Here is a 23,403-nt window from a genome sequence, read left to right on the forward strand (position 1 = left end):
GCATCAGCCACCTTTTCTAGGAGATTTATGTCACAACACAAAAACAAGTAGAAAAGGAAACAAGTGGTGACTGCAAAACAGTCTTAGTGAAGCATGATGAATGACTTCAGAAAGATGTCAAGTTTTCCCCTGTAAAATATTCAGTGCCCACTGCACTCACCTTCTGTTTGTGCTGTTGGAGGAGGCTGTCCAGATTGTGTCTCCTTTTATAGTTGAAGTAGAAGTTCTTACACTGAGCTTCACTTTTCGTCCCAACCATTTTGGCAATTGCTGCCCAGTTGCGTCCATGTTCCACTAGGCCTATTCAAACAAATAAGAACCAATACTTACTAGTATCAATAATTCAGCTACCCAAATCCAAATAAATGGAACAGCAATGCCTATGGGAAGCTAAGATACAGAGGTATGGCTGTCCTTAAGAGAATTCTCACTATGGCAATGTGTTTGATAACTACTTATGGGGCGAAAAAAGCTCTATCAACCCAAATGTCTGCTTATGAAGCCTTCACACTTGACTCATTGCTGTGGCTAATATGTAACACCCCTGCTAAAATACTGATTTTATGCATAAAATTCACAGGTAACAGTATGTGCCAAATGACTAGACAAGTTAAAAACTACATTAGCTTTTCTATGAAAAGAATGTCATACAAAAGGATTTTTTTCTAACTTATAAACACATTACTTCGAAAATTTACGTATCACACACATACCTTCACATCTGTTTCACAGACTTCTGTGGACCAAGTACAACATCAAACAGTTCTAAGTAGCCCATATGAAAAAAACTCAACATGAGTCTCAAAAAAATGATTTTTATAAAAAAAGAAACACAACAGCAAATGTCAAATTATTCATTCAGCTTAGTGTTGCAAAAAAATCACAGCACTTCCATTCAGTAAATTATTGTAATTTTCTAAATAGAAGTATTCAGAAGGAAGACAAAAGCTTTACAAGGCTTACCTTTCTTAGCAACTTCCATTTCTTCTTCTGTCCAGCGGGATGTCTCCACAGGCTCTGCAGAAGCTGAAAGAGAAACAAAGACACTGATCAAAGAAAAGACCAGGATTCACTACTATGGCACCAATCATGCATCCCATAGTCAACTCATCTATTTATGTTACGGCTTGTTCAAGTCACTTGGGAAAACTGCTCTTGTCAGTGGAAAGTAGTCTGTCTCCATTAAACCAAGTTAGAGATATAGTACAAACCACCACAATCTCATCAGAGCAAACAGTTCAAAACTATTCTGCCAACAAAACTATAATTATCTGTCAAGGAAGACTTGCAAGTAACTTAGACCTATTTATCACTTCAATTTTATTTAAACTGCCAATAATTACCATCAACTACTAAAAGCAGCAATCCAACTTGCTATAAACTAGTTCCACCTTATTTCACTGCTGAAAAAGACTGTGAAAGGACTGAAACGGTTATTTATTGCTTAGTGGGTATCAAGAAATTTACTACTCTTGTATTCACTGAGTGTCCTACTGGACAAATAGAAAAAAAATAAAAGAAACCAAAATGAAGAGTGAGCAAAAACAAGCAGGAAACTAAGTATGATTCAATACAAAATACTCCTCATTCACTTCTCTGGATTTGATATAACTCTGTTTAAATTTCTGAATGACCTTAAGCTGCAACAGCCTCCATTTCCTTTTCATAAAATCTGCCATTATGCACAGCATGCAACACGGCCTCTTCAACAACTTCAGCAAACAATTTAACAAACAATTGAAGTAGGGCACTATAAAGTATCTGATCCATTGAAAAGCTATTTTGGATTTTCGAGAAAACCCTACAAAAACGGGTTAAAAAAAAAAAACCCAAAAGCAAAAACCACTGTTGTCTTAGTCTATCTGCTGACAAAAACCCACCATATCAACTGAGCAAGAATGTCTATCACAATCTCTGACCTTTACAGTTAAACAAGAGCTAATTTGTGCACTTAGTCTGCTCTTTAGGATATACAGAATATCTGAACAACAAAAGAGTTATTACAAATTCTAGAATAGCAGCTGCCTGTAACTACCCAGTTGAACAGCAAACTTTGCCACAGCAGAGCACTGCAAGCAAAAAAACCTGCACCACCACCCTGGATAATTATTTACTATTCTGTTTGCTAGTATTTCTGCACCACCACAAATTATGTCAGTCTTTTCAGAAACGCAGCCAGAGACAGCGCAGTCTTTTCTAAATGTATGTGCCAGGAAAGTAGCATTTTATTTTAAAGAAGTCTCTTGCCATCTAATGCAGAAACAACAACAACAAAACCAACTCGCTAGGATCTATTTCAGATTATGAAACTCCCTGAAGTACTCAAATATGAGGCCTACTTATTTAACAATAACCTCTGTGAGCTACAGCCTGTAAGTCAATCTGTATCAAAGACATTTGGATCTCTGCAGATCCATCGTTAAAGAGTAGTTCTCCCAGAAAGGCTGACCTGCCCTTTTTTAACCCCTCACATGGTTCTAACAGAGTCAGCTGATTACACACATACTATTCATGAAGTTACACTCCTGAAGTTTAACAGTACCACACAGTCACAAAATTATAAGCAGGCCTAAGAATAAAGATGTAATACTAAATAGAGGGAAAAGAAATAGTGCACTGCATGCACAGAGAACAGCCTCGTGTGAGTGAAGAGCTCGATAGTCCCCAGGTGTCCTACAAACGCTACTCACAAGGTTCTGGGGGGGGTGGAAGAGGCGGTGGTGGTTCCTCAGTGGCTGCAGCTGCAGCAGCATTCGCTTGTGCGGCTTCATTTGTCATTGATCTGGTGATTCTGCCCTTACGACGACCTTGACTATTGGCAGTTTTTCGGCCCCTAGGAGCGGCCTGCTCCCTTTCCTCCGTTTCCTCTGGTGCAACTTCAGTTTTGTCCTTTTCTTTGGTATTCTCTCTGGGAGTAGTTAAAATACAATTCAGTCACATTCAGAAAGCCATTACGGGCAGTTATTCCCAAATATCAATTAAAAAAAAAAACAAAAACAAAAAACAAAAAAAACCCACCACCACCAAACAAACCACAAAACTCCACAGACCCAAATGACGCCTTTAGTGGAAGAAAATTCACTTACTGCCCACAGTTTAGAGTTGCTAGAGAATACCATAGACACACGATATTATCAACTTTAAAGAAAATACAAACACTGTGACAGAACATATGCAAAACCACTCCAAACCAACAAGATATTAAAATTATTAGATATGCAAAAAAATAATCCCATGGCTTTTCCTACCAGACTGATTAGTTTAGCAAGACAGAGAAATCGGTATGTCCAAGAAAACTGTTTAATGCACAAAACCTAACCTAAATAGGAACAGTTTTCAGTCCAGATTTCACTGTCAGACTAATGCAAATCCTATTCTGATCTTTGCAAAAAAGAGCAGCAAATTAATGCATTTTCAGTACGTATACTTACTTAGATTCCTCCTTCTCATCCTTTTCCTCCTCATCTTTCTTTTCCTCCTCTTTTTTCTCTGCTTTTTCTGATTTTTCTTCTTCTACCTTTTCTTCTACCTTTTCTTCTTGAGAAGGACGAGCAATTTGTTGCTGAAATGAAACGGGATTTACATGTTATAACAACTTGATCACACAAAGGTGCAGCAACTTGTACTCAGAGCATCAGAAACACCAATGCTGCCTTTTCTCCCAACAAATATTTTAAGTCACAGTCACTGCACACTGGTCAATGTAACAGTAAAACACCTCTTCCAAAAACTGTAACACCCATCTGCACCCTGAAACCATAACGAACATGATGTTCCAGGTATTATCTCTCAGATTTCAGACGTCCCCTTTGCACAGAATGCGCAGTTTCTACGTATCAGCTGTGTATCCTCAGTACCTCTCAATTTATTTTCTCTTACATTTCTTCAGGTCAGCCACCCCATTCATTATGTTATTTTGTCTTATAAACTCCATGGAGGTACAGGCTTTTGCAAACTGAGCACGGAGATGATAATGTACATGTGTCAACACATATATGTGCAGTTGTGTGCCACACTAAAAATGAACAACTACGTTTTAAAAGTGCTTAGAGAGGTCTGACCGACATCTTGCATAGTAATGGTGTTGCTCCTCTCAAATTTTATTTTTAACGTTGTCCATTTTAAATTAGTGAAACCTGATAGCTCACAACTTGGTAGGCGAAGATCTTGTAGCATGAACATGACCAACTCTAAGCCACCGTCTCAAAACTATCATTAGTAACTAGGAAATTGCTCAAAAAATTCAGTCAGGAGTTTTAGACTTACATTTCTAGTGAATTTACAGAAAGGAAACTATAGCCTAGAATTTTTTTTTAAACTATTGTCTTTATGGAGATGATACTTTTACAACCACTCAAGCACTGACAAATGACAAAGTAATTACTGCTACCCATTATTATCCTAAGGAAAACAGCAAAAATACTATTTACGCATTCCCTGCTAAGGGACTCTTGCTCCTTATCTTTCAAAGCAATCCAGATGAGTACTATGTGCAAGGGTATATCTCATTTTAGAAAGCACACAAATTTGATTTAAACTCTCCAGAAGATACAATCTGCTTCATACAGGAATTAAGGGAAGAAAATTCTGTTACTTAATGTGATCACACAGCAGTACCAGCATGGTCCCTTACCACTGCTAAAGAAAAAAAAAAAAAGAAAGAAAAAAAAAAATCGAAAACAATGTAAGAAAAAACTATGGCATTGTTTTTGCAATTCCTTGTCTCACACAGAAAAAAAAACCAGCCTTGGCATTCTCTGACTTTGCTGTTAGAAGTGGCCTAATATTAGACAAGCCAAGCCAAATATCCCGTGATGTTTTAATAAAAAGCATTAGAAAAATGACACTGCTGATTTCGGGGGGGGGGGGGGGGGGGGGGGTGGAGGGGAAGTATTATTAGGAAAGGTCTATCAAATGTGGCTACAGAACAGATTTCCTTAAGTTTAGTGTTATTATCCTCCCTAAATATATTTAGAAGTCTAAATATTGCTTTTCGCCATCCACAGTGCTGTATCTGCACATGGCCAAAACACCTCGCTTTCCAACACTGCCAAATTTCTCTGTCCACAGCTCGCCTGCAAATTACTTCCTTTCCAGGTTAAAATACCAAGCAGTAGTTGGCTGCCACTAAATAACTCACGTAACCCGCTCCCCAAATTCCTAGAACCCTTACATGAAGCAAACAGCAAACGAATGAATTCTCCTGATGGGCCTCAAAAGCCGCAACCCACATCAAGCAACTAGAGCTGAACCCACACTGCCTGTTCCCACCGAACGGTATCTGTAACAAGGTGCTCTTCCGAGTGCCACAGAAAAATCCGAGCCTTCTGCACCAGGCACCACACAGCAAGAACAGGAAGAGAAAACCTGAGGCTGCAGGCAAGGTTATAGCAGGCAGATCTTCCTCCTCTCTGAAAACACCGAAGGTTATTTCAAACGCATGATTACAGTTTACATTCTGCCTTAAATATGTCTTCTTAAGAAACTACGGAACATAAGAGAGGGTGAGGAGCAAGCTACAGCCACGCAGAGGGAGCCATGCACAGGAGTTCACACAGAAGGCACTTGAACAGGTCAAGCGAACCACCTCCATCAATCAAGACGCCCATTCAGAAGATCTGCAATACCCAGACGTTCTCCACTCAAATTTGGTGTGTGCAGAACCGACTTGCTCTTTACTGGCTGTTAAGACTCTGCAAGTCAACTTTAAAAATCAAAATACCTGTAATATTTATATAAAGCTATCTTTCAAATAAATACCCAAAGTACACTTAGCAATTCATGGAATGACAAGGACAGAGATCTCCCAGACTGCTGTTTCGGGACTTCATTAACTCAGATTTTACAGTCCACTGAAAAATTCCTCAGAATTGGCTTTTCTTTTTCACAGAGGAACCAACCTTCCCGTAAGTGTAGCAGCAGGTGTCACTGTTTCACTAACAAAACCGAGGCTGTAAACAGTCACAAAAAAGACTTGTTTTTGACGTTTTAATAATATAAACTGGATCAGAAAACCCAAACACTAACCACTATCATCCTGCTGCAAATTATTAGCATTTAAGATGCTAGCATTACTTCCTTCAAGCAAGATGTCAGATGTAAATTATTTCCATCATGCTAGATAGATTGGCCTCAAAAGCAAGGAGTTAAAAATTGCATTTTCAGAAGAAAGTAAGTAGTAAAAATAATTAAAACCTGTATTTTGCATATATTCTATTTACAAAACAGTTGCTGAAAACCCTCTGTTCTCTTTGCCTGACTAACTTAACATCACACTTTGTAAATAACAGGATTCTCTATCTCAGTGAATTTATTTAACATGCACAATCAATAGGTCAAGTGCAGGTTAAACACAAACCTTAAAACAGTTGAAGCCTCGGTCAGCGACGTACCTGCACATTCATCTGTTCAGTAAAACTTTTACTATCCAGGGAAGGGGACGGGCTTTAACTCGGGGTGCAATTCAAAAGGACAAAAACCACACCAGCACCGACATCACACAGCTCTTTCGCAAAGGCTGCCTGACCCAGCAACGTGTTTATTCCAGGAAATGGTGTCATTCTGCCACTTAAGCTGCCTACAGCAGAGTTGCCCATCTCACATACAACGTTCTAATCTCACCGGGGTCACCCGAGGTAATCCCCAGCGAGCTGGGTGCGCTTGGCCGTCACAGACATACAGCAAATTTCTGTCTAGTCAGATCACCGGACTGTGCCACCTGCTGCAAAGGCACACGGCTCGAGCCACAGACACGCGTTTGTGCTGACCAGGCAGCTAGACCGCAGAAACATCGTCCTTACGGATTACTGCTTTGCTGCAAGATTTCAATGAAAAACCTCCTTTCGATGAGTTATTTCAGGAATTGTCTATAATCAATGCTAAAGCATCTTGCAGCCATGCTTTCTTCCAATACTATGTTAAAAACTCGCTCTTCATTTGAAAAGTCACATTTGGTTTAAGACGCACTTGTTCAGCTGCCTCTGTGAGCAGCAGGTAGCATTTTATAAAAAGGCATTCCTAGACCTATTTGAGGACAAAAACATATCAGAATTCAGTAAGCCTGACATTTCACAACTTGACATGCCTTAATCTAGCACTCAGCTTCTCTAAAGTAAAAGCCCCCGCACTGAAACCTGAGTCAAGTTGTACTCACTACATTCTCTGAAGGATTTCAACATCATTACCATGATTAATATCTTCTCCACTGCAATATTCCACTTGCCTGCCTTCTACTTTACAAAAATATATGAACTATTACGAGTTTAAGCTGAAGCACCTGTTATTGGCATAACCTCATCTTGGAACACATCATAAATCTTACATGACTTGTGTTTCCTAATCAGCAAGGAAGTTTCAGGTTGCTACTCAGAGATATGAAAAATATCAGCTTCAAACAAAGCTGGGGTGCGGGAGGGAGAAGGGGGATGTACTGCATTCTGCAACCTTAAGATAAAAATCCTGGCAAACAAGGCAGTTCAACACTCTCAACTTCTTTTTTACTAGCTGTTGTAGATGTTGCTAATTAATCATTAATAAAATTAAGAAATACAAATATGATTTTTGGCACCAGGTATTTCCTTACTACAGTGTTACGAATACAACACTTCCGAATTTAAACTTCCAGAAATAGTAAAATTTCCCATTTGGACTGTTGAGAGTATTTCTGTGAGTTTGCAAGTACACCTCAGCATTCGTCAGATCTATGAAGTCTGACACTTATCTGCGTCCCCACCCTACAGCATACATTAAGCCTGTCTACCAGTTGCCCAAAGTTTAGTGATCTCCTGTAGTACTTTATGCGGATCAACAACTAGCAACTAAAACCTACAACTTTGCTAAAATTCAAAGAGCAAGTAAGTGGAGATGAACAAACAAAGACAGCAACCTCAGTGCCCCAACTCACGTATTTAGTTGTTCACATATAAATCAGTATTCAAGGCAGCAGTTAAAGGCAGGCAGAGGACCATGAGTTTCCTTTCACAGTGAGCTAAGTTCACAAATCTATGTGCTTGTGCACAGGGCTGTAACTGAAATCTTTCTGGTTTATATGCATTATCTAAGGAAAGCAAACAATTCATGGATTGAGAAATTCACCTAAATTTTAAATTCTACCAGTTCTAATATTCTGAAGTTTAACAATCTTAAAAGACATTTAAATATACAGTTATGATCTTCTGAAGATCTCAAAACTTACAGTTACAATGCATTACAGCTTGAGCCAGTTCTGTCTCCTCACCTCTTAGAACAGCTGCAGCAGAACAGCACATGGTAAAGATATCGCTCAACATGTGTATACTTACTGTGATCACACCAATCTCATTTTATACCCAACTGAGCCACTTAAAACAGCAGCATTATCTGCATTTAGTGTCCACAGCGATTGTCAACATTTTGGACAACCTCGTTTATTTCCATCTTCTCTGTATTTGCCATATATCCCTACTTTAATTGGAATCTTTCACCATCACTAGTCACACAACAATGCACTTTTCCTATTAAAAAGCATTATTAGGCTTAGAAAATCTAACAGAAGTTCTGGCAAAATACAGGATATTTCCAGTATTTTCTCCCATCACAATTAGTCACAGTAGAAGCTCTAGCTAAATCCTGTGCATAATGAAAATGACCTTATCCCGAACAATCAATAATTTTTTGGGTACAGACAAGTCAGTCTTCTGTGACATGATCTCTTCTCTTTGAACACCAGACCATAATTTAAAAGGTTTAAGTACAACAGCACCATAAAAGCACAACATGATGACTGTTTCTAGTGAACAGGATCAACTTATCAGCTGAAGCTGTTTGCAGCAATTTTCTGTTATAAAAAACACAATTACTGCAACTCTCAGAAAACTTACATTTGAAAAGAGGAATCACATATCCTGAAGTGTAATATTTACTTAATTTGCTGTTTTGCAGTTCAGCACAGATTTGTGCAGTCACAATACCTCAAAGTCTGAACAATTTTCTCTGTAGTACCACTGCTGAGATACGACTAAGTCAACCCACAATGCTACAGATTTTAAGGTCTGTGGATTTCTAAAACCCTGAATTTGAGAGGACCCTCCCCTCCTGCCACTGTCAAACGGCAGTTCCAACAAAGCGCGAGGTACTTATTCAGCACATTGTATCTATCCTGGTTACCAGCTGTTAAATTCATTTTAAGGATACAAACTCAAAATACCTGCATGCTTGGTTGCTGCATCTAGTTCTCTGCTCATGTACTTTATTTCATATATGACCTTCTTACCTAACCTCGTCACTGACATAACTGCCATTCTATTTTCAGTACTTACTAAATATCTGTTTCTTAATTTTTTTTTTTTTGTTTTCCAACATTCACATTAACCCTGGTAGCCTACCAAATGTATCTACATGCTTTTTTGTACATAATATGCTGTTCTTTTCCCCACCAAAGACTTCCAAAACTTCCAGAAGAATACTGCATGAATTAGCAGAACTTTTTATTTCCTTGCATTAAATTGATCTCTTTCTTCTTGCTATTAAGTTCCAGTTTGACTTTGAGCCTGACCACCAAATAAAGTTCACTATTAATTTTGCTTTGTGACAAACATTGATATTATGACGTGATTATATATTTTCCACTGCAAGTCACATGCTAAACCTAATTTTTGTTGGCTCCAGCATAGGATTTAATGACAGATTCGACTTCAATGTCTACGACAGGGTCCTCAAATAAAATCATCTGTCATATTGAAACAAGTCACAAACGTGCAAAGGAAGAAGATATTCCACAGAATTAAAAACAAACTAACCAATAGCACCCTTGAGGTCAGGATTCTTTATGTTTAAAATGGGCAACAATGTAGTAAAGTGTCCCCCCTCCCACATATAACATACCTGCTATATCAGACAGTAAGACAATTCTAAATACGAAACAATAAAATAACAATATTCAAGCAACAACTAAATTTAAGGTACCTGGTTTCTTCCTCTGCGTTTACCATAATTCCTTCGCACAAGGGCTTTATAATTTTCATTTTTCTTGGTCAAATAATAATATAATACACAGTCGGGAACATTCTAAAGTGAAAAGGCAAAAAAAATATTAGGTTTTATTGCTATAAAAAATATGTTTTTAGTATTTAATTTCTTTCAATGCTTAAATTATTCAGCCCCTAGACTAAAATAAAACTCTATTAGATTTGTTTGCTCAGCAGGGAAGTGAATTCACACATTAATATAACAATATAACTATGCATAAAATTACAGTGTTAAACGCAAGTCTCATGTATTTATAATATCCCTCAGCTACTTCAGTCTGCATGATTTAATCTATACTAGACAATTTGCAAGTTTGACAGCTTCTATTTATCATAATAGCTGTATGTATTCAAGATTCTGTTCTAAGTCTTAACAAATCCTAATTCTCCATTACTTCTTACACCAGTTCTGCAGACTAAAATTAGTTCTAAAGACTAATTCAGCCAGCAGTATGATCCCACTGACTTGAAAGGTGGTGGCAAAGTTTCTTGGAGTGAGCACAATGTCCTAGCAGAGCCAATTACGTCCTTACCTAAACAGTGAGCTAGTTAAAGAAGCTTACCTGCTTCAGAAAGAAAATTCGACCAAAACTAAAGGAACTGCCATTTTCTTCTATTGTTGTCACTAGTGTCATTTCAACTAACTGTTTTTAGATGTTTGCATGCACAGATTGTGTTACTGATCAAGCATAAAATCCTGTTAAAGCAGTAACTTTTTTTGGATTTACAATTCTTTCCAGGAAGAGAAAACGATGCTGGGATAAATAACTTACATTTGGAAAGTTAGGGATCCCACCCCAGGCTCTACTTACATTAAAAAAGGTCTTACCTTTCGTTCCAGGTAGGAAGCAATTAGACCAAAGTTCTTGGGATGTTGGACAAACCTTTTATAAATCAGAAATTATTTAAGTTTAACACCATAATCCATGATCAAATAAGCAAAGTAGTCTTCCAAATAATCTGTTCCATCAGCAAACCTTTGATTTACACAACTGAAATTAGTCTAAAAAGGCCAGTTTTCAAATTGTGCATATTTCAAACAAAGCACTTAAAATTAGCTATTTGCTTATATAATGAGATCTTATACCTAGTCTTCTCATTTTAATGTTATCATGGAACTAAAGTATTTTTAAGATAATTTCTTATCTAAGGACTAAATGCATGTGAGTCTACTCAGCTGAAAAGCCTAAAACTTTTGCAACATTTCATTCATCCAGCTAGGAACATTATCAAGTATTCTTGCACAAAAGCTTCAGCAGTCCCAATTTAACTGATGTTTGCTGGGGGGTTAGGTATTTAACTGTCGTTTGCAACGTAATAAAAAAAAAAATATAAAAAAGCCCATTACTTTTCCTTAAAAATCTCTTTCTCATGGTCGGTCCAGACATTCATGAACTGTCTGTCTTTATAAACTTTCATGGGATCCTCCATCAGACCATTCATATTAATAAACTTCACTCGTCTTTGTTCTGCATCAAACATCATGGGAGGAATGACAGAGAGCTGACGCATTTGTTTCTCATTATTCTACAGGCAAAGAATAAAAGAAAAAGTAAAGAATACAAAAAGTTGCTACTAATGTTTACAGTTCTTGAATTACACAACTCTTTAAAAGCTCCACCACACTATACATCCACAGTTAGTTTGAAACTTCTTTCTGTCCACTTGTTAACTCTTCTAGAAGTTGTTGGTATCATAATGGGCATTTACACAGTCAGCTAAAGGAAATAGTGTCGCAAATGATGAAAAACTAGAATGGTGCAGGCTTTTAGAACGGAAGAGTTTTCACATGTGTTAGAGCTGTAAAAAACTGGGTTGTAGCAAGCCTGCAATGAACACAGACGGATGAGAAAAAGTCTAGGACAGATACAATTAGGAAACATAACCCTTAAAAGAAAAGTATTTGCAAGACTTGTTTCAAGCCAACTTCACACAGACTCTCTCAAACCAGCCCAAAAAGGTTTCTTACCAAAGAAACAAACACTCTGAAAGGGACCTTTCACTGTCAACAGAAGGCTATAGAGTCATTTGCTGTGCTTCTATACCAAAGTACAGACAATAGCCTCACCTCCTGCTCAGAAAGTCCATCAATGATTTCAGAAATCTCATGTTCACTTCTAGCAATAGTTGCTGAAAGTCCAGCCCCTCTTTGACCAACTCTAGAATTAAGGGAAAAAAGAAGTAGTAAGGATAAAGTAGAAAATAGCTCTATCTTCAGATTTTGTACACAACGGCAACCTTCAAAATTCTTTAAAATATTGTTACCAGTCTCCCAAATTAGTTAGTTAGGACTGTGCTTTCTTAAGTAGCATCAGAGTACAAACTCTGTTCATGTGCTGCAATTTCAAACAACTGCTCAGTTTTACAGGTGAATTTGCAAGGCTCAGCAAGAAGGGCAAGCCTGAGTCAACATCAAAACGGAGTGTTACCACAGATGCCATCGCAAGGAGGCGTTCAAGATACATTAATAGGCTTCTGCTGAGTATGAGAAGTGTTCATCAGTGACACAGAAATCATCATCTTAATTAGTACACCTGATCAGCTGTGAAAGTCAGCTTTTTTGTTTTATTTTTTAGAAGAAAAGAGCACTTAAAATTTGCCTTTCATCAATTTGGTCAAGTTACTGATAAAGCACTGAGATTCATTACAACAAAGGAAGATTCTTAACTATTGAACTGACGGGGAGAGCTGTAATTTGGAAGAATTTTTCAGCTGGTGATCTTTACACTTAAGAACATCATAATAATATAATGCAGCATGTGGGTCAAAAAGCATTTCACAGATAAAAATCACTGATAATTAGCCAAGACGTCTTCATTTGCTGGAAGATTTTACTGAACCAATCAATTTGCACGAAATCTGACAAAAAACTTTAGTATTTACATGGCAATAGTATTACAAGCACAGCTACAGACAAAGATACTATTACATTAGAGAACATGAATAAAACGTAAAGAGACAGCCCCTTCCCAAGTACAAAGACGTGATACATCCTTAAAGTAAAAGCTTCTTATAGAGAGTCCTTTTTCCATTCTAAGAATTTACTTTCTTTCCTTCTTTTCTTGATTCCACAAAGCCAGATCTTCCAGATTTCATGATAGATTGCAAACTATCCGCTTTTCCTATGTTTTATGAAGTAAGGGGATTTAGACAGATGGTTAGAAGAGATAATGATTCGAACACAACCGAATCATATTTGACCTTTCTAATTTAAAGCACTACCTACAGTACTGTAGATAAAGTGAACTCTCAAATGAATTGCACTTCATTCCTTTTAAGATTCCTTGAGCAGTTTCTATTCAACAAATGTCTGATAGATTAAAATTAAATAATAGGGACTTAATTGTCACAGCTTGCATACTTCAAGAAGCAAAAATGTCTGGAATAAAATTACGTGGCAAGTACAACAAAAGATCAATCAAATTGTTAAAGAAGTCGAATGATTTTTGAGTGTGTAGGCTAAAGAATATAGGGACCATGAAACAAAGGAGTAACACAGACACCCAGTGACAGAAAAATACTAAGTATAAATTACAGTGTAGACCCAAAATGAACAGGCTCGTACAAAGCTGCTGACGCTCCAATTATCTTAAGACCAGCTCCACAAATCTCTGCGCATCTGATCCAAGCAGCTTAACCCTATAGTCTCACCGAGCACCACCACCTAACTAGCTTTTCTTGATGAGCCCTTTTTCTGTATGGGGTTTGATAGCAGATCTGAAAAGTGGGATAGGAAAAGAACAATTTGCACATCACTGAAGAAGCCCCAGAGAAACCGATGGGGCTAGCACCACTGACAAAGCTGACAGGGAGGGACAGGACAGGGCAAGACGTAAGACAGTGGATATACAAGAATGACAGTCCTGAAGATCCTTCGGATGTGAAGTGAAACTTGAGCCAATGCCATGAAACACAGTGAACAAGTGAAAGAACATTTTACTTCATACTATATGATACAATAATATTTTTTTTAAGGAATAAAGCAATGAACATAACACTTAATCATTAAGCTGAACTAATTTTATTATAAATAATTTCAAAACTTAAGTCCTAAGAGGTATTTTATAGGAATATTCCAAATTCATGGTAATACCTTTGGAATCGTTCTTGCTGTTCTCTTTGCTTCCGGATTTCTGGAAATTGTTTTTCATAGTACTCTCTTGTTTTGCTCTCCTTAGCTTTCCTGCGTGGATTATTTTCTATCCTGTCAACTTTCTTCTCCCATGCCTCCATCAGCTGATCATAACGTTGACAGATTTTCTGTTCCTGTTAAATTCCAAAAGTAAACCTTGAACTAAACACAAATACACTAAGTGATCAGTACACATAACATGGGTAGGCTCCAGGAATGAAGCGACATATTTTTTCTGCTCTAGTGGCTATCCATTTTGAAGATTGCATATACCCAATTTTCAGCAGAAAGAAGGTGAGGAAGTGGATATAAAAATGCAGATTTTGAATATTACACACTATTTCTTTGCTTCATGATTACATCACGATGGTATTTGGTAAGTGCTGTTATTGCCTTCCAGAAATCTCACATCTTGTGGTATCAGGCTTTTAATGAATGGAATTGGTTTAATTTTTAAATTTTTATTTAATTTATTTAAAATTTTTAATTAACAGAATGTGTCTGGAATAATTGCAATATGTCCTCAACCTCAGCAATATGTAGAGAGCTACGCCTACAGAAAAAAAAACTAGGACTGTAAGAAGAAAAATACTTCATCGCATTTTCATGGTGGAATCTTCCAATTTGATGTAGAACCTTCTGCTGCTCTTAATAACAAAAATGATCTCTCTGACAAATGATCTCTCTGACACCACCCAAAAGAGCCTTTTGACTTTACATGCCACTTGCTACAACAGCATGCAAGAGAAAGCACAAAGCCAACTAATACTGGTATCCAACATTCACAAGTTTGATTAAAAATCTTGTCAGACTTCTCTAATTGGAGATCTGCCCCATTTTCTTTCAGATACTATAGCTACCATACAAGACAAGAAGTTTAGAGAGAGGCCAGGCATGACAGCTCAAGATTTTCACTGGGTCTCTTCCATTCACACTCTTTGAGAAAAGAACAGCAAAGAAAAAAGGCTTTTTCCTGACAGTACTTTGGATGGTTTTCAGTTAAATAATCAACAAACCGGTTATAAATCTGCAGCTTATTTTCCAATAAATCAACAGAATTTTAGCTGAAGATCTTATTTTCCTAATCAATGGGAGTTTCATGACACATGTGGGAACGTGCGTCTAGGATCCAGACAGAAAACCAATTGTGCTCTTTTTACAAACACATGTTAGTATTACCCGTTGTTTTCTTGCATGATTTCTTCTTTTAAAGAATAGTATTAGCTTTTTCCTCATCACCTGGTTTCTGGAAAAGAAAATTGGAAAAAAATGTGAACTACATAAGAATCAAGCACTTCAAAACTACTCAAAGCAGCCCATGTGGATTCTAGGTGCCAGAACATTATTATGAAAAATATTTTCAGGGGTAGAAAAATAAAGGGAAAATTCCTGATGAAACAAACGCCTAACTAATACTGTATTTTATCAGGAAGAAGACTCTTGAACATGGCTGGAATAACCAGTTGAGACACAAAAGCTTCCAATTTCAAGCTAGGTGCTCTCCTTTACCACAGGAGAGATAATATGCTAAAATGAGGAAATTTGGCTTAAGATATTATGTTTTGGAAACAAAAAAAAATACCTTTGTAACTGAATTCTGAAGTTAAGACTTTTTACAATATATTACCCCCAAAAAAATTATTTTGGAATGGCCATACAGCTACATTTGAAGGAGTGAAGCAAGAAGTACTTTTTTCAAGAGAAGTTTTTAAAGGACAGCCATCGGCAGGATTTTTTCCTGTAATTACAAAATATTATAAAATGGTAGTAAAAGTTCTAGCACTTAGTAATATGCACATAACTCACTATGCATTTCTTTATATCTGAAACCGATGACTTATTTCTTCTTTTGTAAAAACTAGTAGAACAGAAATTGGTTACAAATAAACAAATCTTACAAAGAGAGTAATGTTCTTCAACTAATCTGAACTGGGATAGTCATGCCACAGCAGTAAAGTTTGTCTCAAAATCACCAGTATTTGTGTTTCAAAGGGAGATATGCAAGTAAACATTTTCTTCCCAGTTACTGTCCTAAAGCAGCTATGAAAAGGCCTTGGTCTTCACAGTTACAACAGGGTGGGATTTCCTCAAGGAGGATTTGCAAGCAATACACACTTCTGTGACTGTTACAATTCAGCAATTATTTTCACCAAAGTCTCGTAGCAATACATATATTCATAATAAGTTGATTTTTGTTGCTATGGAGTCATCACTGTTTTGGTATCTTATAACCTTGCTACAGAATGAAAACAATATTGGTTTGACATAGCTACGTAAAAACTAAGATTTTGTTCTATGTTATGAATGACTTCCTGTAGAAAAATGAGCTCACCACCATCTTTGCAGAACTGAGACATTCAAAGCAATCAGATGCAACAAAAAAGCACCATGACGGTGGTCTGGTTTATGGACATTTAAATTTGAGTACGAATAAGCTTAAACACATTTAAAAATGAATCTATTAAAACTTTATTTCAATTTATAAACAATATTTTCTTCAGTGAAATAAAAAACCATAGCTCATACAAATTTGAGAAACAAGTTCTATATTAAAAAAGAAACAAAAAACTAGTTTTCTTCAAAATCCACATTTCTTCCAGGAGAAGACAACCAGTTGAGTTCAAGTCACTGAATCTGGTTTGCCCTAAGTAACAAGTTGTGTAGCATGCAACAACACTGCTCATAGCCCATGACAGAAAATGAGTACATGGTTAAGTCAATAAATAAATAGATAATAATACAAAAAAAAAAAAAAAATCAGGACTCCTCCTATGGTTTGTTGACAGCAGTAACTTTTAAAACACTTATTTGAACAGTAAATTCAGGAAAAGTTGACTAGACATATCCAGGTCAAATCTGGTATTTTAGACTTTGAAAAACACAAGCGTCACCATCTTAAGTTTTATGATTTATTTTTGTCTAATTTAAGATGAAAAGTTACTGTTTCCCTCTGCCTCCAGTACATATAACTCATGTCTTGCAGCACTGTTCTACAACAATGAAATTGAAAAATTGCATGGAGTGGAAGCTTTTAATTATGGTTAAAGTACACATAACCTATTTGGAAATCACAGCAACGAAAAATTTGAGTGAATGTGTAAGTCTAGATCCCCTGAATGGCATAATGACAAAATATTAAAGCACTTACGTTTTGATGTTTTCATGGTAAACCTTTGTGTCTGACGGTTGGTTGTAAAGTGGCTACAGTTTTGGATTAGAAAGGTACACTTATTACTTCTCAATGCATGTCATTCTAAAAGTATATGCAATATATTTAACCATGTTTTAGTATTCTGCCAACAGTGCACTCAATCTGAGATGCAACAATATGAAGGGACTAGAAGATATTCAACACAAAATTAACTTATGCATATCACAGCATTTAATTTTTTTCATATTTCAAACTGTTCTCTTAAACAGATTCAAATCTATTTTAAAACTATGCTTGTGAGGCCGATCAGTCCACTCCAGCCTCAATTCCCCAGGGCGTTTAAACACACGCTTCCTTCATACATAAACATAGAACTATATCTGTTTGCCACAACAGGATTACAGACATGAAAGCAACACTGGCAACACAGAAAACAGAATAAAAGGGAAAAAACCACAAAAAACAACAAACCCACTACTCACCAGTTCAACTTTTGGACCAAGACCTTCAAAAATCTTATGGGCTTCTTCTGCTTTTTTCTGCAAATAAGATTTTTTTTTTGTATAGTCTAAGCAAATCATCCGAAGTTAGTGTCAAAAGCATATCTGAACTCCTTCACTTATGTTAGCTGCTAAACCGCTGTGTGACCATACTATATCCTTCTTACCCTACTTCTGCAATGTCACCTCGGCAAATCAAGAAACTTGTACCTGAACTGGGCAGTTACTGCTCTGACCGCCACGACTGGAAACTGATCGAGCATAAAAGCCGAAACTGACCTCTGCCATTCAAAAAGAGCACACGCTTAATAATTACTTGCCGTATTATTTATGAAGAGGAAGAAAGGTGTCCAGTAAACCAAAGTATAGCTAGCTTTGAAAAATGGAATTAAGAGACTAAAATTCTCCAACTGCCAAGTGTGGGAGTGTAAATCAATGTGTACATACACACACACAGAAGTACGTCAAAGGTCCTCCTTCCCTCACGCTAGGCGAAGATGCCAAAATAATTCTGACTTTAAAGGAAGCAGCACTGGATAAGACAGTTAGTTGGCTTTCACAAATTAATTTCAAGCCTGCACGATCTTCCAAAGCCCTTTGTCAGCAGGCAAGCCTATCTGAAATGATCCAACACACTAGTTCAAATTTGCTTCTTTCCCCCCAGTAGTTGTATGTGCTAGTCCCAAGATGTCTGCAAAGAAAAATATAGGAGAAACCAATCCATAAAGGAGTTGTTATTAGAAAGTGTTCTGCTAAGTTCTAACCTCTTTCCATGTAATTTTGATCTTGAGAAATTCTTTGGAACTCACAGCTGTACGAAATAATTATATACCAAGGAAATATTATAATATTACTGTGGTAGAATGTTTTTTTCTGGTCTTAAAACATTAAAAACTGAATTTTAGCCCTATTACTTTAGCTAAACTTTAGCCAATAGGAGTTGAATATTAAAAGTAATTTTCCTAAACTGCATGGTTTGAAGACGAAAGCTGCCAAGGGGACTGTCTTCTTATACAACCACAGAAGAAAAGATACCAAACAAGTGCTACGTACACAAATGACTTAATGTATCTTTAACAACCCTTTAAATAAAGGCGGTGAGTATTGACATGCGCTATTTGTACTTAGCCCCATCAATACTGCCACTCTACAGTCCATGTAATTCCTCATATGAGAACTCAAACCAAGCGCTAAACGGATTCACAAATGCATCAAGCTTGGTAATTCTCCTTGTATACAGAATACTATATGAAGAGCTACACAGCCAGAAGCAGCTAACAGACGACCATACACTGATGCAAGTTACTCCATCTCAGGCAACATAAAAATAAGTTTCCCCACCTACCTGCACATACACAAAATGGGGAATGCAATAGCAACTTCAAAATTCTGTTGTAAAACCCACCTGTAACCACAGTTAGCAGAGAAAGAGTTGCACAGCAGCCCACTAAAATGTTTTCAGATTCACATAGTTTTGCCTACTACCCAACATGCAACTGAGCTTGAAGAAGTCTTGTAAGGTGATCATATGATTTTAATACTTTTTAATAGTGTGAAAGAGATTTAAAACAGTAAAACTGGTTCATAACCAGAAGTAAACATATTGCTGTACATTGGTTACATCAGTTTTTATAACATAGTAATTGTCCTAATGTCCTGTACTAAGTAAATACATCACGTTTCACAGAGAGCTGGGGGAGGGGGAGAACAGGCTGTGCGGAAGACTTGGGACACAGTCCTACTGTATAAAATCTAGCAATGCGTTGCAGTCTTTTACCATCTCAAATTTTCAAAATAGTCTATAGTAGTAGAAGTTAGCTGTTCCTCTAAACTACAAAATAAAATTGGGAAATTAAACAAACATATACCACTCTCACAAAAGATCATTCTTTCAAAACCAGCAGATGTCCAACTCCCTAATCTGAAACTACCAGGGAAAAAAACAGGCAAGAAGCACTTTGCTACTGTTGGCGAGATTATTGAGCTCCTGCACTTTTATCACAACTCACGCAACACAAGCTCACAATTCACCTATATACTACTTCTTCATATCTGCTCATTTATCCGACTCCTGAGTGCCAGAAGTGAGGGTTTAAGAAGGCAGCACAGAATCTTACAACATACGCAGTTTTTCCCCTTCAACTAATTTAAATGGTGGGTCTTTAGCCAACCCTGTCAGTATTTATGTGAAGAAAAGAGAATTCAAGATAAACTTCTGAAGCATTTTTTTATATCTATCTATCTATATACATACACACAAACGTATCCATCTATCTATATATACACGTGTATAGATAGATATACAGAGATATATATCTCAACACAGACATCTAGGGATGAGACCCATAGATGTGTTTCCCTAGACTGCTTATAAGATAGAAGAAGGATCCTGTGACCAAGAATAAAAATGTCATGCAAGTGCCTCTGTTATAAAGAGGTAAATGAATAATTAAAGAGGAGGAGCAAAAACTGCCCCATGGAAGTGAACTAAAACATAATGAATTTTAACACGTTGGGTCAGACTTATAGCTATACTCAGTCAACCGAAAAGCACTCTTACCCGATTTTCATCGTAAATAATTTGGACAATACTGCGGTGTTTCTGTTCCACTGGAGGAGGGGAGACAGGCCTCTCTGGCTCTGGAGGCTTAGCAGCTTCTTCTTCAAGTTGTTGCTAAGAGACAAAAGAAAGAAAATCAGCCATCCGCACCATGTTATCCTTACGAGTAATTAGTCACCAGAGATAAAATATGCATCTGATCAACAGTTAGCACTGCCTGTTACTTCTCTTCTTAACTGACAAGGAATGAATGAAATGGTTTTAACGCCAACAGAGACGATAACAAGACTATTTTTTGTACTATTGGTAATCAAATCAACTGTTTACAAGACTCACCTGCATTGAATCAGACTTGTTTCAGCTTGACATTTAAAGCCACTGTCGCATTGTAATTTATCACTATTTAACTTTAAACAAAAATATCAGCTTTAGAGAACAGTTACACCAAACCTGCTTTCTTACAGAGGAAGTAATCTACAGAGATGTCTTTCTACATTGTAGATATTCAAGTGTATTTATTATTACTGTGTTATTTTTTAAAAAGGTAAAAAAGTCCTTCTAACAATCCACAGAGAACATCATTCTAAACACACCTCACAGCAGAAATAAACCACTCCACACAGACTGAAGTTCCAAGATTGTTACAGTACCAAACAAGCAAAAACACCTGTAATATTTTCCTAGCTACTACACTGCAGTGATTTACTTCCACATCAAATAAATCTGATTCAGTGCCATCTTCATTTTTTAATTGTAAATATCCTTCATCTATGCTTGCCACAAACATACAACAAAAAAATTCTGACACTAGGGATCCATCCTGTTTTACAGCACTGGCTAGAATGTGCTATATTGCTGCATAAGAAATCAAAATCCAAAATTTTTGCAGAATGCCATAATAAACACGTGCAATTATTGCAGGCAACAGCAACTGCATAATTTTTTTTTAAGCCGAATCATAGTACAAACATGCACAAATGAACCTTCATAGACAATATGTTTAGTACCTGCTGATCTTGCAGAAAAGTGAACAAACAAACAAAAAGATGAGCATCATTAGCACACAGCCAGGTACTTAGTGACATGCTTTTTTGGTTTTCTGCTGAAGGTCACTTTACTGGTCATTAAAATTCAGATGTAATGAAATGCTTCTAGACCATAAAAACATACTGCTCTCTGGAGAGTGGTCTATTTTTTATCCTGGACCTACAAGTTACCAAACTCCATAGCATAACTCTAATCTCCTACAGAGTTCGTACTTAAAAAAAACTCAAAACACAACCTTAAAGCTGGCACTACTTTTATCTCAATCTTTGAAAGTCGTAAAAGGAAAAGGAGACAAGGACTTTGTTTTTGCCAATGAATAATGGATGCCTAGATTGAACGGGGGGTTTAGTTCACCACAACAGCTACTGGGGAGGCAACAACAACTGCCAGTAAACATTTCCTTTGCTTTCAGTGGCTGAAGTGCAGTTCTCGGATGCAGAGCATAGCCAGGATTGTACTAAAAAAAGTGGTATTTCCTCCTCTATTTCTCTGCTGTCTCTGTTTACTTGCACCCCTCCTACTTCACTTTCCCCCAGGCTGACCTTAGCTCCACACGTTAGGATCACTTGCCATTGTGCAAGCAGATGCTCCAGGGACTTTTGTACAAGCTCTGGTTTTGGAGACGCATGTGCAAGGGGAGAATCCCTTGCACAGACTGCAAAAGAAAGACGATAGCCTCCCCTCACCCAGCAGTCATCTGTAAAGCTGAAATTACAGTCACAGTGCCCTTGTTTCACTAGTCATCTAACAAATGTTTAAAATACAAAGCCGTCTACTGTTGGTGCTCCTATGTGGTTTTCTCCTCTTTTCAAAAATGTTTAAAACTATATGATGTCCAATCTATTTAAATGTTCTAGCAAAATCATATACGTAACCTTTCCTTTCTAACTTGTTCGTTTGGTTCACGTAACCAAAATATTCACCACCATCAACAAATGATTTTTTCCACACCTTTTTCACTGGCAGATAACAACAGCAGTGGCTGCTATACTTACTTGCTTTTTCTTCAGCTTAAGGATTTGCTGCTCAACTTTCGCAATTTCGCGATCTACACGGTCCATGCTCTGTATCAATTCTTCCTTTGACAGCTTTGAAGGTGAAGCATTTTGGTCCTCCCCACAAGGCTGACCAGTAATTGGAGAAGATGGTCCCTCATGCTTTCCCCCAAAAGCTGGGTCCTGGAGGACAGGAGAGGAGATTGAGAGAAATCAGTGATATTGATAACATGCGAATGAGTGTTCAGTAACCAAATTAGCATGCATGAATTAAAAAGGATTTTCAGTTCTTTATATCTCCGTTGAGAAGCTACCTAAGTCAAAGTTTAATATTTCAGTTTATTAATGCTCTGATTATTTTATTAACTGACAGCCCATTTATGATACCGTAATTTCAAAGTCCACCTTTAAAAATAACAGCACACTTCAATATTTACCTTGCAACCAAAAGATGACCAAAACATCTCCCTTTTAAAAATATATCTCCATAAACGTAAACAGTATCTTTTACTCTTAGAGGAAGGGTTACTTGAGAGCCAATCCTCAATACTCTGCACATATATTGATGAGGATACTCTTGAATGTAACCATGACCAGCCTGATAAAGTACATCTAGAGTTAGTTGTGGTTACAAATGTTCTTTTGAACTGAACATGAGGTAAGAGAAGTAATGACTTAAGAAAGGATCGGTCACTATTCACTTGGCTTTGATTTTTTTGGCCTTCAGGGTTTTTTTTTTGTCTGTTTCTGAACAACATATTTCAACATGCTTCACGTTCTAACATCAGCACTGCAGTACCTTGTCTTTGTTTATGTCCTCAGACCACCATGTTTGAGGACTACCCAGCTGGCAAATGCTAGGTCAGGAATACATCCCTCATTCAAGCCAATCTGACTGAAAGATGACGTGTCTAAACGCCACTTCTCCTCAAGATAATACTGGGCTATATTTATAAATTGAGACAGCACATTTCTATATGTAGTGTCTGGATAAAAATCCAGTTACATGCAAGC

At 37.1% G+C, this 23,403-nt stretch overlaps 1 protein-coding gene across 5 annotated transcripts in view; it reads right to left on the reverse strand.

Moving 5' to 3' along the window:
• NCOR1 (nuclear receptor corepressor 1) overlaps window positions 1–23,403 on the reverse strand; it is a 70,115-nt gene that overhangs the window by 26,494 nt on the left and 20,218 nt on the right. For 3 of the 5 annotated variants that reach the window (XM_075439913.1, XM_075439912.1, XM_075439914.1), the window contains exons 5-18: window positions 22,390–22,572; window positions 20,348–20,461; window positions 17,770–17,826; window positions 17,285–17,337; window positions 15,316–15,382; window positions 14,098–14,270; window positions 12,073–12,163; window positions 11,353–11,531; window positions 10,834–10,888; window positions 9,943–10,044; window positions 3,432–3,562; window positions 2,691–2,908; window positions 964–1,026; window positions 161–300 (exon numbers count right to left, since the gene is read on the reverse strand). In XM_075439913.1, coding sequence (XP_075296028.1) covers window positions 161–300; window positions 964–1,026; window positions 2,691–2,908; window positions 3,432–3,562; window positions 9,943–10,044; window positions 10,834–10,888; window positions 11,353–11,531; window positions 12,073–12,163; window positions 14,098–14,270; window positions 15,316–15,382; window positions 17,285–17,337; window positions 17,770–17,826; window positions 20,348–20,461; window positions 22,390–22,572 — 1,626 coding nt within the window. Of the gene's footprint in view, window positions 1–160; window positions 301–963; window positions 1,027–2,690; window positions 2,909–3,431; window positions 3,563–6,358; window positions 6,439–9,942; window positions 10,045–10,833; window positions 10,889–11,352; window positions 11,532–12,072; window positions 12,164–14,097; window positions 14,271–15,315; window positions 15,383–17,284; window positions 17,338–17,769; window positions 17,827–20,347; window positions 20,462–22,389; window positions 22,573–23,403 lie in introns of those variants that run through there. The other 2 variants (XM_075439915.1, XM_075439916.1) reach the window with 2 other exon arrangements.

Source organism: Opisthocomus hoazin, chromosome 20 (genome assembly GCF_030867145.1).
Source record: "Opisthocomus hoazin isolate bOpiHoa1 chromosome 20, bOpiHoa1.hap1, whole genome shotgun sequence".
NCBI lineage: Eukaryota > Metazoa > Chordata > Aves > Opisthocomiformes > Opisthocomidae > Opisthocomus > Opisthocomus hoazin.